We start from the raw sequence: 17311 nt of genomic DNA, 5'->3' as shown, positions 1-17311 counted from the left end.
TGAAATAGGAGGCAGTCGTATACGTCTTGCAATGTTTGCAGATGATGTTCTGCTGTTTCTCAAGAATCCGATTAAGGATTTCCCATAAATTAATTATCCACCATATTTCATATTTTGGCTCCTTTCCGGTTACAAAACCAAAAGTGAGATTTTATGTCTCCAAACAACCCCACCCCCTGCACTCATTGTCACTGTAGGTAATTTGGGTAAAAAAATTGCAAAAACTCATGTAACGTATCTAAGTGTACAAGTTTTTTGCAATGTCCCTAATATGAATAGGTTGAACTATTCTCCTCTCATATCTAAAATTTTAGCCGCGCTGTCTCAGTGGAGAACCCTTCCATTAATATTAACCGCCCTAGTGGTATTCCCGAGTGTGACTCCGGGTGGATTTTACTTGCAAAAAGCAATATTCCCGAGTCACACTCGGGGTAGCTTTTAACTACAAAAAAACCCCACTTGCGCTGTTCTGTCGCTGTCCCCTGGCAACCTGCTGGTCCCCGCAGGTCCTGGGGACATGTCCTGCTCCTCCGATCTCCAGCCGTGAAGAGACGAGATCTACAGGGTTTACCAGTGACATTGGTACATGCGTCAGTGCGGGCAGGAGGATCGGCGGGAAATTCTAATTATTTTGTATTGGATTCAATACAAAATAGCTGTATTGAGTCCATGCGTCGGTGCGGGCGGGAGGATCGGCGGGGAATTCTAATTATTTTGTATTGGATTCAATACAAAATAGCTGTATTGAGTCCAATACAAGGAAATATTCATATAATATATATAGAATTATATATATATATATATATATATATATATATATATATATAAAAACATGTACTGTAACTGTATAGTAGCAAATATAATAAATATTTATTAGTTAGTAGTAAGTTATGCCTAGTTACAGCCTACAATGAAAAATACATTTCCATGCAAAAAATTGTACCGCTTTTTGCATAGAAATTTGGAAAGAATTAGACTGCTAGGGAGGTTAATGGGCTGCTGCTATCTTATTAGGATAATAAGCTTTGCCAGATTGCTTTACCCATTGCAAACCCTACCGTTTCTTTTACGTCATGAAGATGTTAAAAAACTTCACTCAACATTTGTAACCTTTATATGGCAGGCCAAGACCCTCACAATGCCAGATCTAAGTTAGTTTGTTTCAAGGACAATTTGGGGGTCAACTTCCCTGATTTTCGTAAATATAATTTGGCATGTCCTATGAGACATGTCAAGGACTGGTGGCATGGCATGTCTCAATACACAGTAGTAAAGCTAGAATCATGTTTGGTCAAACCATGCTCCATACTGGGACTTTTAAATAACCCATTCCAAACTGTACCACACGGTCTACGCAAAAATCTGTGCAAGCGCAGAGGTATTGCAACTTTGGGTCATCTTTTTGGATGACTCCAATAATCTTATGCCCTCTGATATCCTAAGACCTAAATACGCTCTACCCGCACACCACTTCCTTTTTTATTTACAGGGTAAATCCACCTTTTTTGGACCTCAGGCTAGGCAACCAAATTTGGTACTCCCTGGTTAGGTGTTGCAACTACTGGGTGAAGCCGCATCCATACACTCTATATCCCATAATAATTCTTTGTTAAGAAACATCCCTACTGATGCAGATTTGGTGATATCTTTTGTACACCGATGGGCTTCTTTTCTAAACACTTCCCATTCAGAGACCCTTGAACTTTTAGAATCTTGGTCATGTATCAGCAAAACAATAACTAGTGAACAGTGGTAGGAAATTCCATTTAAATATTACATGGAGCATATATATGTATTCAACATTCCCCCCAACCCCCAAAATGTGGCATCTAGGTTAACAGCGTGCCCTAGGTGCAACCTGGCTTTGCCCCCCCTAGAACGTTTATTATGGAATTGTTCTATCATTTCCAGGTTTTGGACAAAAGTTTTTTTATTTCTCTTACTGGACACAATCGGCTATTTTCGCTCCTTTTGTTATTTCATGGTGCCACAGGGGGGGGGTACCTCTACTACTGATGTTTCGAGTACACGATCATCGGTGACCAAATTCGAACACCTCTGTCTCTTAGCACCAAAAAAGTATATCCTTAAGGTGTGGCTGGAACCCAATCCCCCAGGTATCTCCCAGGTGATGAAGCAATATCTCCAAGTTTTATTGACTATAGATAAAACGAAAGCCACGGAGCACCGTGATAGTCATCCTTAAAAATTCTTTGGCACTTGGATGCCTTATTTGCAGTACACCTTATCCCCAGCCCAGCTGCAGGAAATTATAGAACTTTTTTGGCACACCACATGGTATGATTGCAGGGCCTTAGGTGCTTCTTAAATAGGGATGGGTCTAGCCCATCGCTTCCATAAGAAATTGTTAATCGTTTGGGTAAGTGATTACTTAGTACTTTATTTGAATGCTGAAATTGTTATATGTAAAGGTATTTTGACCATCTTGTATTAGCGAGACAATGTGGTTTGATAAAGGGTCTGATTTTAGTTAATTGGTTTTTTGAAGGGATTTTTTTGTTTTATGGTTTACCCTTTCGTTTAGTTATGCTATTTTTTGTTAAAAATGTATACTGTACTCTACAAAAACAGAAAATAGAGGCAGGGCAGTAGTAGCTACATGTGTTTGAAATGTACTGGCTTTTCTCTCTTATATTTTCATGTAATGATGCATTCTGTTTTTTTTTGTTTTGTTTTGTTTTTTTGACCAATTTGATTGTTGCCATTACTTTCTGCCAATAAAGATATATTTAAAAAAAAACTCAGGTTTTTTGTTCTCCATGTCCCATTACTACCTCATAGACAAACAAGAATTAGAGGGAAATCCCTCCCAAAGTAAGGGAATTTTAATTTTCTTTTCTGTAGTGAAACAAGTGTCTATATTGGATACTAGTGACAACTTTAAATCTTGGATAATCTATCGATTAATTCTTGGTGTCAATGATCACCAAGCCAATGTGAATCTGTGTCTTTTTTTTTCTGTCCCATACCATTTTGTAACCAGTTTTTCTGTTTTATTTCTTTCAAGTTTTGAGCTGGAAAAACTGTGCCGTTTCACTATGTCAGTAAAAAAGAACTATCGGCGAGTACCTTATCATAATTGGAAACATGCTGTAACAGTGTCGCATTGTATGTATTCTATATTGCAGCATAGCAAAGACCTATTCACAGATTTGGAGGTAGGATACTATTAGCTGTTGTTTAATCCCTTTTCAATGTAATATTGCCCTTGTAAAAATGTTACAGAGAAATAGAATTGTAAAACAGTAAGTTTTCCTAATTCTCATCCGGCAAGAAAGCTATTGTCAAATTACCTCACAATGGTAAACTTGATCTGGGCATCCAAGCTTCACTTTCATGCCAAATTTTCTTCACAATATTTTGCCTATATAAGTGGACCTTATTAGTGTTGGAGTATATTATTTGACTTGGGTATACTGTAGTTATTTTGCATCTGCTCCAAAACTTGCACTATAAATATATTGTCTGCTCTTTGAGTGTAAACCAGTTTATCTTTTGTTGTGATTAGTCTTGTCTGATGTTTTTATCCATGTACGTAACTGTAATATATTCATTTTATTCTTGGTTAATGGTAAGTACATCCGAACCTTTATTAGACTAACTCTTGCTTCCTGGAGATGATGGTAACATGACTGTGCCGATCTCCTGGAAAAGCTAGTTGAAAATCATGTGACAATTTTTTTGCAAAATTCTGTTTTTGGCACCTATTGTTTTTTTTTGTTTTGTTTTTTTTTTTCTTCTTTAAGGGATTCTATTAGCAAAGTAGAGCTTGTATTTTCGGTCCCCTTCAACTGCAAAAACTGCAACCGAATATCTAAATTTATTAGTCTTGATATAGAAATCCATAGAATGCTGAAATCTGTAAATCTTTTAAACCCAGTTATGTTTGTCTAAGGACTGCTAAAAAAAACTGTAATCCAACCAATTTTCTTGCATTTTATGAATATACTTATGAATATACTTAGCAGTTGATGTGGATGTCAGTCAAACTCTGTGTTTTTGTTACAGAGAAAGGGGCTCCTAATTGCATGTTTATGCCATGACTTGGATCACCAGGGTTATACAAATAGCTACTTACAAAAATTTGATCATCCATTGGCAGCATTATATTCTACATCAACAATGGAACAGCATCATTTTTCTCAGACTGTATCTATTCTACAGGTAAGGACAGTGTGGTAAGTAAATATGCTTGCATCTCTCTAATTGTGACTCTTTCGTGTACATGCAAGCTGGCTAGAGTTAGTACATTTATTGTTATACTAAAATACTGTACAGTTTAACCCAAGATTTTCTCGTATTCTGCAAGGCAGCATACATTGTCATAAAGTTAACAGCAAGCTTTAAAACAGAACCCAAGCCAAATATTTTTGCTTTCAATTTCCAAACATCACAAATAAATTTAAGGGACTTTTTAGGCACATATAAAGCAAACCAAAAAATATATCTTTTATTTGAACAATTAAGTAAAAATAAAAGATTCACACAAGTGAACACATAAATAAAAACTTTTTCCATATCACACATGGTCTCGCATAGATCAGACAGTCTTGTTTCGACACGTTTCACGGGTAGAACCTGCTTCCTCAGGAAACAAAATCGAGACCTATCAATGCCATACATTCACTGTATATGATTTATTTTTTTTTTTGAAATTGTATGTTTATTGAAAAAATTTTTTATATAGGGGTACAGAAAACCAAAATAAGGGGTACACAACGGGGAGTCAGCAATAGCAATCATTACAAACTACAAAGAAAAAGAAAAAGTTTACAAAGAAAAAGCAAAAACCTTATCTCAGACATAATGTGCTATGATAACAATTAAGGAACAAAAAGGAGGTAAGAACCAGGGTAACATTGTGACATTAGCCGCAAAGTAGAGCCATGGGGAAGATCAGTTGGATAGAGTAGTAAAGTACTGGTCCCAAGCCTCCCAGACCACCTCAAATTTGCCCACCGTGTCTCTGAGGAGTGCCGTGAGGTACTCCATTAGGCGAATCTCTTGGATCCGCGCGTGAAGATCCTCTATAGAAGGAGGCATAGGCATCTTCCATTTAGTGGGAATCAGCGTGCGGGCTGCTACCAAAATGTGTGTTACTAATTTGCGAGCCAGATGGCCCCTATTTCTGCACGGCATGTTGCTTGTACATTCACCAATAGCTGCTGAAAATCATCTTTGGTCGGTAGGGAATGAAAGTAATGTTGCCATGATGAATAGTGGGGCTTTTTAGGGGTGTAACGTCCTCTTTCCCTGTACATATGGTGGTCCTGCCCAGCCTGTAAACCCTGGGGCTCCTCCAGTAACTCCCCAGGTAGAGATGAGGGAATGACAGGGAAAGGGGGGTCCAGAGTGCAGGGGGGTGACCCCAATGCTGGAGTTATCTTGCTCTCCCTCTTTTTTATGGATGGACCTGGGGGAGAAGCGTCTTCCCCTTGTGTGGCAGAGGCCCTGGGATCCCCATTATCCTCCCAGGGGTCTGAGGCCTGTGCTAGCTCCCTGTGTGGTGTCCCTGTGGGAGAGCTCATCTCCCCTGGCTGCACTGCAGGACTCACCGGATCCAGGGAGCGGGAGTCCAAGCTGCGGGGGGAGGAGGGAGAGGAGTCCTCCTCATCCGTGCGTTGAGATGCCGGCTGATTCCCTGAGCTGGTCGGGTCCCGCTGTCTGTTCCCCCGCCGCCACGTGTGCGGGGAGGAAGATGGCGCCTGCCCTGAGGCCGGTGAAGAGGCCGGGAAGGGATCGCCCATAAAAGCCCGTATAGAGGGCTGGCTGGAGAACTGAGGTGCCGCTGGGGTGGGGGGAAGCCTCCCCACCCTAGTCTTTCTCTGTTTGCCCATCGTTGATGGCGGATGCGCTCGGGATTCGGTGGATTGTGGTCTGGCGCCGGAGGAGAGAAGGATTACACGTCCATCTTGCTGGCGCGCTTGGCCACGCCCCCCGCTGTATATGATTTATGAACAATAAAAATCTCTGTACTCAAATCTATAAAATTTTCTCAATTTACAACTTACATACCAGTTTAATAGAAGAGTTAACAAATCACTCAAAGGCGTATCACCTGTACGCCAATGTCACATTTCTGATCTTGCTGTTGGAAAGACCAAACTTACAGGAAAGTGAAATGCTCATAAACCTGCAGTCTACAAACTGTTTTACCTGAGACTTACCTTCTACAGATTTGTGGAAGTGGGGGAAGATGGATTCGCTGATCCAGCTTGTTGAGGGATGGACACTGTAAGCTCTCGTCCCAACTAGAGACTTTAAAGGGTGTGGAAAACATCTAAGTGGTTATTCAAACCTTAGAGGGGTTCTGACACTGATCTACTATCTTATCTTTAAGGAAATCAAATATTCTAGAAACAACTTCTAAAAAAAGGTGTGGCTATTACATATTGAGGATCTCCTGACTTGACATAAATTTAATGATCCCATACTGTAAAGAAGTATTTATGGGTAAATAGATGTTTTATTGAGGTTTACAACCAAAATATACAAGACAATGTATAAATAACATAAACAAGTGCAAGTGGCACAATTATAAAGATAAAACAACAAATGGAGTCTCAAGACAAATGTCAAGGGACCAGTAGGCACATAATAAAAAAAAAATAACATAGAATGGTAATGACCAGTGCAAATTTTTGCTTGTCAATAAATCAACCTATCAACAACAACAAAAACAACTAAGAGCCCGAGTTAGGCCATTTCCTTGCAACAGGTATGGTAACTGTATAAATGACATAGGGAAGGGAGGGACTAGAGAGGGTGAAGTAATATGAGGAAGCTGGTAAGGGAGCAGAATCTTCACAAGAGAATTAGGAAGGGCCATGAAAGTGGGGGTGGAGCCCAGTCTATCGATCAGTGTGGAGGAGGAAAAGCTAAAATATTCCCAACACGCCCATTGACCTCGGAACTTTGTCCTTACAATCATTATCAAATGCTCTGATCTCCATTCTCATAATTTCATAATCATTTACCTTGTCAACACAATGAGCAAGGGAGGGAGCAGAAGTCTGTTTCCAATATAGTGGTATGAATTGGCATGCAGCTGCCAACAAGTGACAGTGGATAGTTTTCTTATAGAGACCAGGTGGTTTGGGCAATATGGACAGCAAAGCTACTTTCGGGCAGAGAGCCAAGGGATCACCATACAAGTCAGAGCAAATGGTGAATACCGTGCCCCAAAACAGTTGCAGAGTCAAGCAGGACCACCAAACATGAAAATAGTCTCCTTCCTCAAACCCATATATCCAGCAGGCTCTAGAAGCAGAAGGGAACATACGGTGGAGGGTGACAGGGTCTCTATACCACTGTGTTAAAATTTTAACATTTTTCTCCTGTGTGTACCTACAGACATGATTTGTGCGTGAGTTCATAAGCTGCTAGCTAGTCCGACTCTGCAATCTCATGGCCAAGGTCTCTATGCCAAGTAGGGATGAACTTAGGCGTGGCTGAGTCATAATATCCAATGAGAATTTGATAAATTAAAGAAACCAAATGTCAAGGAGGTGTGGTTTGAGTGCAAAGTTTTTCAAACCCAGTAAGGGATCTGTGTACATTGGTTGAGAGATACAGAGATGTACAAAAAATTGACAGCTGCATAGAAGACAACCAAGATACTGATCGTATGGGGTTAGAAGCAGCTTGGAGAAAACTACCCAGTGATGGATTTAGGAAGTGTCTGGCTCGTGACCAGTCCTCCCTGGTATAGCCTGCCATACTACGTTGGTGCAACCCAAGAGGAAAGGAGGGATTATCAAAAAGGGGGTATGGGAGGAAGGCGTAGAGAAAAGGACCAGACGATCTCTAGTAGATGGCCAAAACTTCAGAGTAGCTAAGGTGAGGGGAGAAAAAGTAGAGTGAAGGATGTCAGCAGGATTTTGAGTCCAAGCCACCACTCTTGGGTCCAGGGGAGAAAGATCCTGTTCCAGCTGGATGGATAGATTGCATTCCGGTTTGGATTGCCACTCCACCACCCTGGTAAGTAAGGCAGCGGCATGGTACAGCTCAAAATCAGGCAGACCCATACCCCCAACCTGTTTGCGTCTATTTAAATATATGTGTTTAATTCTGGGACAGTGACCACCCCATACAAATTTAATGGCCTGAGAAGCGCAATGTCGGGAAAAACATTTTAAGGGGGGAAATGGGGATGGCCTGAAAAACATATAATAGCTTATGGAGTGAATCCATTTTAGGAACATGTATCCTACCAAACCAGGAAAGTGGGAGTTTTTGCCAATTGTCCAAATCCTGGGATATAGATCTGAGCAAGGGAGCAAAGTTGTGCTGGAAAAGGCGAGGGAGGTCTGCGGAAATAGAAACACCCTCAGGTACATGATGTGGTCAGTGCACCACTTAAATGGGAAGTATTGGGATAATTGAGAAACAAGCCTGGGAGATAGAGAAATATTCACAGCCCTTTTTAGAAAGATTTACTTTGAAGTTACTGTGACAACCCAATCTATCCATTTCCTTTAGAATAGAAGGAAGGGAGGTGTGGGGCTGTGTAATATATAGGAGGACATGATCAGGGAATAGCGATGGCTAGGTGTTCCATTACCAAAGCAAAAAGGAGGGGAGACAATGGGCACCCCTGCCTAGTACCATTGCAGATAGAAAATTTCTCTGAATGGCTCCCATTGACCAATATTTTAGCTGTTGGCCTGGAATACAGAGCCATGATTTTTTCAAGGAGGGTGGGTCCCAGGCCAATCTGTTGTAAAGTCAGTTCCAGATATTGCCAATTAACCCTATCAAAGGCCTTTTCGGCATCAATTGAAAGAAGACAAGCCAGGATTTTGTGCTTCTGCATGTTAGAGATAGGGTGTATGGTCCGGGTAGTATTATCCCTAGCCTCTCGGCCCAGAATAAAGCCCACCTGGTCTCAATGTATCAAGGAGGGGAGCAGTGACGCTAAACAAGTAGCTATAATTCTCGCGTATAATTTAATGTCAGCGTTGAGGAGTGAAATAGGGCGATAATTCCCACAATAAGCCATGTCCTTCCCCGGTTTAGGTAAAAACTGCAATGTTTGCAAGGTGGATGTTGGGAGAATGGGTGTTCCCTATTTACTGCATTAAATGCTCTAGTCATAGTGGGCAGCAGTGAAGAAGCTAGAGCCTTACAAAATCGAATGGTGGTGCAGTGGCGGGAGGCTCTAAGGCTGCCGAGCAATTTGCAGCCGGTTCCATCTTGCCTCCTTTCTTGCTCCTTGTGGCCGGAGCAGAAGAACTGCCTGTACTGAGGAAGGTGCCGATCTCACAGGATCCTCTGGAGGAGGCACCGGAATCTGTGTCCATGCTTGCCCATCTGTGCGGGGAAGAGAGGAGAAATAGCTGCAGGAGATCGATAAAAAGCCAGCTGCGTACGGGAGAGCTCCGCCATGTGCCAGGCCACGCCCCTGTTAAGAAGGATTTAATATGTTATATTGATAATAGTAATTTGTATTTCTTTTAAATAGTATAATATATTGAAATCTTTTCAAAGTGAAAAAATATTTATTGAATGTTACCAGTATCTGAAGGTTGTATTGCTAGCCTTTCTTGAAAATGCTTGTTGTTTCTGTGGACTCTTGGAATAAATGTACATATCAGGAGCTCTTCATGTTCATGATGACCAGCTTACACACTTCACTATAACATTTTCAAATGATCTCTCTTATAGATTTACATGAATGTAATATATATTATATAATTGTGTAAATAACTTTTTTGTAGTCCTCATAAAGTAATTTTTCCACTGTCTTCTGCATTATGTAGAGAGTTCAGTTTGTTACATTTGCTTGAAATTTGCTTGCAATAGCAAGCAAATATATTAGACACTACTTGTCAGCATTCATTTGAAGCAAACCTTTTGAAGTATAAAGAACAGGCGGGAGCCATTTAATGCTGCTCGTAACATAAATGGCAATAAATATATATTTTTCCATATTTGTGGATGAGATGTGCTTCCCCTAATTTAAAATTATTCTGCTTTGATATTGTAGGCGTTATATAGTAAGTAGTTTAAATGAATGATGGGATTGCTATAATTAAAGCCCAACTCTAGCCACAATGATCTTTATTGTTATAGGTGTCATTGCTGAGGAAAGTTTACAAATGTTCCCCTCTAAAAGTGAGTATCTTCCTAATGGTTAAACATCAATAAAACCTGACAGAGGTTGGTTGTATTTTTGCTTCTGATCACATAGGAAGTAAAAATAGGTATTTTTAATAAGAACAGAAACCACTCTAAACTTTTTTTATTTTTCCATTCTGTTTAAAACAAAAAAATGTACTTTGCTATTGTGCTGTAATACACATTATTTTCTCATGCAACTTAATACACACAGTTAAATAGTTTGGTTGCCAGGGAAACTAGGAAGGTGCAATCCTTTTTAATACAGTTTATTTCATTTACAGATTTAGATATTTCTTTTAGCTTAAAACTAAGAGCTTTAGGTTTTATTGATGTAGAGAGGGTCTGAATCAAACTGATATAGAGGGAATGAAGGTACTATGTTAGGAAACATTTTTCCAGGCCCTTTTTAGAATAGGTTCAGGTTATTAATACCACTGCATTTTCTATGTGGTCTCTGTCAAAGGGAATTGCATCAGAAAAAGACCTGAATAGTGTTCCTTTTCATCATAGGAAACTATCAGATAATGCCTTAGCATTGGTGACTGGCCACTAGCAACAGCCTGGAGTTTCAGTTTCTTTACATTTTTTTATCCTTCTCTTTTAAATAAGATGATGTAATTTATGTTTGCTCTAGATGTTTGTGGAATGATTCCTATATGTCATGCTATATTGTACAGTTTAGGTAACCAATGGCAAAATAGAAATATTATTTTTGGAATTTGTTATATTATCTTTTTTTACATTTGTAACCACCCATTTATAGCCCTTTTGCTTTTCGAATAGTGCACTGCTATGGAAAAGAACTACAGTGGCACTATCGGATATGTCAAAAACTATATTTATGATGCAGTCTGTCACTAACATTACAGTAGTTTGGTTTTCTAAGTCTCTCCTGAACCTTCCTTTAATATCAGTTTGTCCAAGTAGTAGATTCATTTAAAAAATATTTTTTATCATTTTTTCCCCGTGTTCGTGGTAGGCTTAGATGCAGAGCAAAAGGTTTAATTTATTATTAGTTTAATTGCTATGTCTCTACACCTACAACTACATCTTTTGATGGGTACACTTTCTGTTAAAGCAAGTTCAAAATATTTACTGTCAGGGTTAAAACTTTGTTACATGCCATTGACAGGCTGCACCACATATGTATTTTTTTTTTTTTTTTTTTATAGTTCCAAAATAATCTTTTTTTTTTTGCAATAAAATGTAGAAAAGATAATGCTCATTTTTACATCTAAAACATAGGACATTGTGCTTTTTATCTATGTTTTGTTGTTTCACATAGCTGGAAGGGCACAATATCTTCTCCAATTTGAGTTCTAGTGAGTATGAGCAAGTGCTAGAGATTATCCGTAAAGCCATCATTGCCACAGACCTTGCACTGTATTTTGGAAATCGAAAGCATTTGGAAGATCTGCATCAAAGTGGCGCACTAAATTTTAACAACCAAGCACACAGGTAAAGAAAAAAATTCATTTTATTTTTTTTCTCTTTAATTCCATAAAACTGATATTTAATCTGCTAATATTTTGCTTTCCCTAAATCACCCCCATATGGTATTCATATGGTAATGCAGGTTTTTAAATAAAAACTTTTAGTTTACATCATATACCTAATTTAGACTCAAAAACAAAACCACCGGGACTGTCTAATGTAGGAAAATCATTGCTGAGGGAGTGGTCAAGTGTTCTGTACATAGCTTCCTAAAATATCACCAGAAAAAGTATTGCTCTCAAGAACCCTCTGCCCTAATTTAAGCAGTGGGCTTACTTGGGAAGAGTTTTGCAAAACGTCTTTTGTGAGTGGATGTCAATATGGGTAAATATGGGTACCTAGGCAAGCATCAATACTGTTAACACATAGACTGGAAATATTTTTAAGGACCCGGTGTATATTTTAACAAATAACAACAATAACACATTACATAGTTTATTCCTGTAGAAATCTTTTATAAACTCACAAGAGCCCTAAGGTACTGAACTCAGAAACAATTATTAAAAATAATGAAGTTTCAGAGACTTATCTGTTAGTGGCTTAACACCAATGCATTAGTTTTGTTTAAATTTGGTAACTATATAGGGCAATAATTTTTATTGCACATTTTGTTGGAGTGTGGAGTTCAATTTTCTTAATGGTGACCACACAGGTTGGACATTTACTTGATTCCTGTAACATCTATACAGGAAATAAAAGATAGGGTTGTCACCCAAACAGAAAGAAATAGCCATAAAAACATTTTCAAAGAATACATACACCTGCAAGTTTACCTTAAACAATAGAGTGCCTGGAGAAAAACATATTGGGAAGCTCTATGGTCTTGTTCTTTTAAACTTGTAGATCACTTGTTTACTAACCTCATTCACTAATACTAATCCTAAATGTTGCCAGATATAACAGTATTTCCTTCACACAGGCATACATTTATTGTATAGCTGTTCTTTTATTAAAGACATGGGTTCATATAAGGCACATGTTGACTGCTGGGTGTTTAAATTAGTTTCTTTACCTTTTTTTTACCCTTTAATTTCTCTCTCCTAAAATGCAGCCAACTCACTAGTGCTGAAGCCCCACTGCATCTTTTGAGCAGAGCTTCTCTGTTTACAGTTATCCTGGCTGCAGTGGCTTGGCTTCAGCCTGTGGAGGCTGAATGTTTATTAAGAAACAGTAATGCAAGGAGGATTTAAACAACAAGCTTGGTCATGCTGCCGTGTGTTATTACTGTGGGATTTCAAAGGTAGAAATGTATTTTTGTAACCTACATCTGTGTCATACCAGGCCTTTTAAAATAAATAATATCATTTAAAAATACCCATCATGAGGATGCTGTTTAGTTATCTGTCTGTTGCACAGGCCCTCTGGCTCTCAAAATATTTCAAAAGAGTGCCTTCTGGCTATCCTGTTCTACATACTTGTTTTAAAGCCAGTTTCAAAGAAGGTTGGCAGTGGTAGCTCTAATATTATTTTTTCTATTGCATGTTTACTTTGAGAAAAATATGATAACCTGGCCTTTGCATAGCCTCATCTTGATTATAAATTTCAGTTTTGCATACCACTTCACAAAATGGTTTTGTAAACATTAGAGATGAGAAAGGCTGTTTCACTTTGTTGAAGCAAATTGGAGTATGCATTAAGACGGCTTTCTGCTTATCTGAATCAGCTAGGGATTAGGGATCCAGAAGGGGTGAATGGGTTTTTATAACTTGTCTAAGCAGGAAATTTTACAAAATGACACCTACATCACGTAGAAGAAAAAAAAAGCACTGGGTATTTCCTTTCACCCAATGTAAAGATTACAAGGTTTGCAAACAAAGTAAAAATGGCAGGATCAGTAGTTCCATTGACAGCAGCAGGCCCATTATTAATTGTAACTAATTAGCTGAAGCTGGCCGGTTTAAATATTTTTCCAGTAATACAAGTAGATGATGGCAAACCAAAGCATAATGCAAGGATGTCAAGCCAGAATGTCATTCATGCTTTTAAGTCTGTGTAAACACTCACCTCTGTAGCCTTGAAAAGCAGTACAAAGTATGTGTGTAAAGGCAACATGTGGCATTTACTATTTGCGAATAAATAGAAAATGTTATTGTATTTGAATAGCAAACAGCATTGTGTGTAATCTGCTTTGTTGACCGTTCAAATGCACCCTCATAGGTCACTCTGTGACCAAAGAAAAGCAATGGAAATGGAAAGAAAAGTAAATCCAGTCCCTAAAATGCCATACAACACCACTCATTTAAAATAGGATTTTGCTGTTCTGCTTCTGTTGTGTGTCCCAAACACATCCTAAATGCAGGATAACACTCATGAAAAGTAAAAAATAGCTCTTCATTTGTTCCTATTGGTCCTCCTAAAGGATGCTGGGAGTGCATTTTTTCATACTACACTTGTCCACACTACCCTTTAAATTCTAAAGAAAAACTGATAGGAACTTGAAAAGGTTATTTTAATGAAGGTAAGCAAGATGTGTCACAATTAAGGTCACAATTTCTTTTTCAAAATGTTTATAATAATGAAAATGAATGAGGGCTTGTGTTTTTATTGCTTGTTTGAAGTAGGTACACATTATAGTGTGCATGATCTGGGCACTGGTTCACTTCAACCAAAAGATCACATAAATATAAATTTATGTACCCATGCCTCAGGGCATTTATATTAGCTGTTGAGTTTTCAGCATCTGACACTCCTATGTTTGTTGGATGCCTAGTCACCCCCTTAGGTTATATATACTGGCCTCTGTGTCACTACAAAAGCAAAGCAAAATTACATTAACAATATAATGAAAGTGAAAGATGGTAAATATGGTGAACCTTTGTTCAATTTAAATACCAAATCATGTGCAAGTATGGGGGGATAACATTTTTTGTCAGCATATAATTGGTTAATTAAAGTTAACATTTAATTACTATTCCCGGCATCTACTTGTTAACGTACCCCATTTTATTGATTATGTGCATCAACAATGCTGCCCATATCATGGGGGTGGAGAAATAACTGTATGATATTCAGTGCATGCTTGAAAATGAACAGTCAGAAAATAACACAAATAGCTTCACACACTTTAACAAATAGGAATGAATACTAACTGTAAAGATGACCATTCTTCAGGTGACAAGCACTGCACACACCAAAACAACTCATTAAAATACTTTAGAATGAAAAAAAGCCCAGCTTTCCATTCTTAGTACTTTAAATAATCAGTAAATGACAGTTCTTTGGTAAAGCTGATTGGTAAGTAGCACAAACATGTTATGCTGCTTGTGCATTGCATTGATTTCCCCACCTATTGAGGAATGTATGTACATTTATATTTTTGTTTTGTTTTTCTTTTCAGTTGCTGGTTTGTGTTGTCAACAGTATTAAAGAAATCAGATGTAAAAGGAAATCAATCATGAGTAAAAATGGAGTGTGTCATTGCTGACCTCTCCTTCTGAAGATGCTAGTTGCCATGTTTGGTTGCAACACTCACTGTGTCACTGACTCACATGTAAGAAAAAGGAATTCTGAATTTCTAGTACTTTATTGACCTCATGCTTATTCCCGGATAGCGACGATATGTAAAATAATAAACAACTATGCAACTAGTATTTTCAAGAGGAGGCCAGCAGCAGCAGCCCACATTTAACTCTTAGTTTGTGTGTTTACTATAAGATAACTTTAAATGTTTTTATTTTTATTTTATTTTTTTACTGCAGAGATCGCATGATTGGGTTAATGATGACTGCTTGTGATCTTTGCTCTGTGACAAAGCTATGGCCAGTGACCAGACTGATTGCTGATGACATATATGCTGAATTCTGGGAAGAGGTATGTTTTTTGCATTTTATTGTACATGTAGAAAATGGTACTTTAATGCCCTTGTATGTCTTAAGTACCAGTAGAAAATTGGATTGAAAACTGCTAAAACTATTTGGCAATCTGCTTTCAAACATCTATGTAACACTTTTGCTGCAGTCAGAGCTAGCCATATGTAACACATTTCAATGGTGTGTAGTTGAAAAATTTCTGTTTTCTCTAAATGATTGTTGCTTTTAGAGCTACAAAAAATACTCTAGGTAAAAGAGAAATCGACCTAGGACTGACAGATTGCTCTCCCCACCTTCTTTTGCCCTAAACAATACCAATACACTGTCAAAACTGAAAAAGTGATCTTTTTGCCCCTTTTTTTCCCCTGTTCTGCACTTTTTGTGGATCCTATCTCTGGTTCTAAAATGGGCTCCGCCAACCATACACAGCGCACACATATTAGGGAGTCCCAATACACACCCTGTTGCTAGTAAATGGTCACCGTACACACAATGCCAATTTAGGAAAGTCCCAATATACACACTGCAGATAGCATGCAGGAACAGTACACACTCATTTCTGGACAATGGATTATGGACTATTTAGGACAATGGATTCGTTTTTTTTAGCAATAGTTTCTGTCCAGTTGTTATCTTAAGGCACACTTTTACAATATTTTTTTTCTTGTAACTGTGTGCAGGTATTTTGCATAGGATACATTTTTTATGAGACTTTTAAGGCAGTATATACAGAACCATGAATATATAAAAAAAAACTTTTTTTACCAAAGCATTTAAAATATACAGCAAAACACACAGATTAAATAAAAGCACATGTGAATCACAATATAGCAAAAATTCTAGATATAATTTTCAACTATACTTCAAGGATATGTTGATTTATGTATGACAATGTATGACAATTTACTGGCAATCCTGTACAATCCAAAGCGTTTCCCAAATTAAATTTGCTTCATCAGGGAATCAATGTGTACAAAGAATGGATATAAAAGTACAGCGACAAGGTACAAAACATAAAGCAACCATAAGTATTGTAATACATAAACCATGATAAAATAGATAATTGAGTCATCATGTATACATACCACCAAACATTGAAAATGGTGCAACTTAGACCTGGCATAGTACTCGGCACAAGAGATGGAGGGGTACCACGGCAGGAAAAATGGACACACAAACCCAGGTAGCACAACTCTGGAGATCCTGATGGACAAACAAATTGGGATTGTTGTTGAAGTATATTCACAATTGGATAGAGGCTGTTCCCGCAGGGGGTAGATAATAACGAGTTTAAAAACTTGTGAATATTGAACATTTGGGTTGCTGTTTCATAAGTAAGTGCACCTAGGTGCCCAAAATTTAAAATGCAAATTAAGGAGGCCCGGGGCTACTTACATAGCAAGGAGCATTGGGGTGGGGCCCTTATTTTTTTACCTACTTTTCACAAAACCATAATTGTAATACTATGCTGCTCTTTCAGCTTTTGTTCTTTGAACCCCAATTTATCTGGAATGAGGAGGTGCAGGTAAACAAAAATATAGGTGCAAGTGGGGGACACCTGTGGCTAACACCATCCAAACTTTCATCACCATTGCATCATTACAACATAAACAACTCTGCCCATCAAAACACGCTGCCCTGTTTACACATGCCTGTACCTTACCAGTACCTGAACCCCAATTTCGTTTTGATGGGCAGAGTTTATTTTCTAATGATGCCTTAGTAATAAAAATTTAGGAGGTGTTATCCACAGACGTTTCCTACACCTCCCCATTCCAGAGAAATTGGGTTTCAAGTGGTAAAAGTGGGCAGTAATGTGTAACAGGGTAGTGCATTTGCCATAGTAAATACTGCACCTATATTTT

At 38.3% G+C, this 17311-nt stretch overlaps 1 protein-coding gene across 4 annotated transcripts in view; it reads left to right on the top strand.

Annotated features, from left to right (window-relative positions):
* Positions 1 to 17311, top strand: part of PDE10A (phosphodiesterase 10A) — a 147396-nt gene that overhangs the window by 112754 nt on the left and 17331 nt on the right. For 2 of the 4 annotated variants that reach the window (XM_072409074.1, XM_072409072.1), the window contains exons 16-19: positions 3029 to 3179; positions 4030 to 4185; positions 11429 to 11601; positions 15336 to 15447. In XM_072409074.1, the coding sequence (XP_072265175.1) occupies positions 3029 to 3179; positions 4030 to 4185; positions 11429 to 11601; positions 15336 to 15447 (592 nt within the window). Of the gene's footprint in view, positions 1 to 3028; positions 3180 to 4029; positions 4186 to 11428; positions 11602 to 14974; positions 15448 to 17311 lie in introns of all 4 variants that reach the window. The other 2 variants (XR_011920399.1, XR_011920398.1) reach the window with 2 other exon arrangements.

Source organism: Pyxicephalus adspersus, chromosome 4 (assembly GCF_032062135.1).
Source record: "Pyxicephalus adspersus chromosome 4, UCB_Pads_2.0, whole genome shotgun sequence".
In the NCBI taxonomy this organism is placed as follows: domain Eukaryota; kingdom Metazoa; phylum Chordata; class Amphibia; order Anura; family Pyxicephalidae; genus Pyxicephalus; species Pyxicephalus adspersus.
This window is presented reverse-complemented; position numbering and strand designations above follow the sequence as displayed.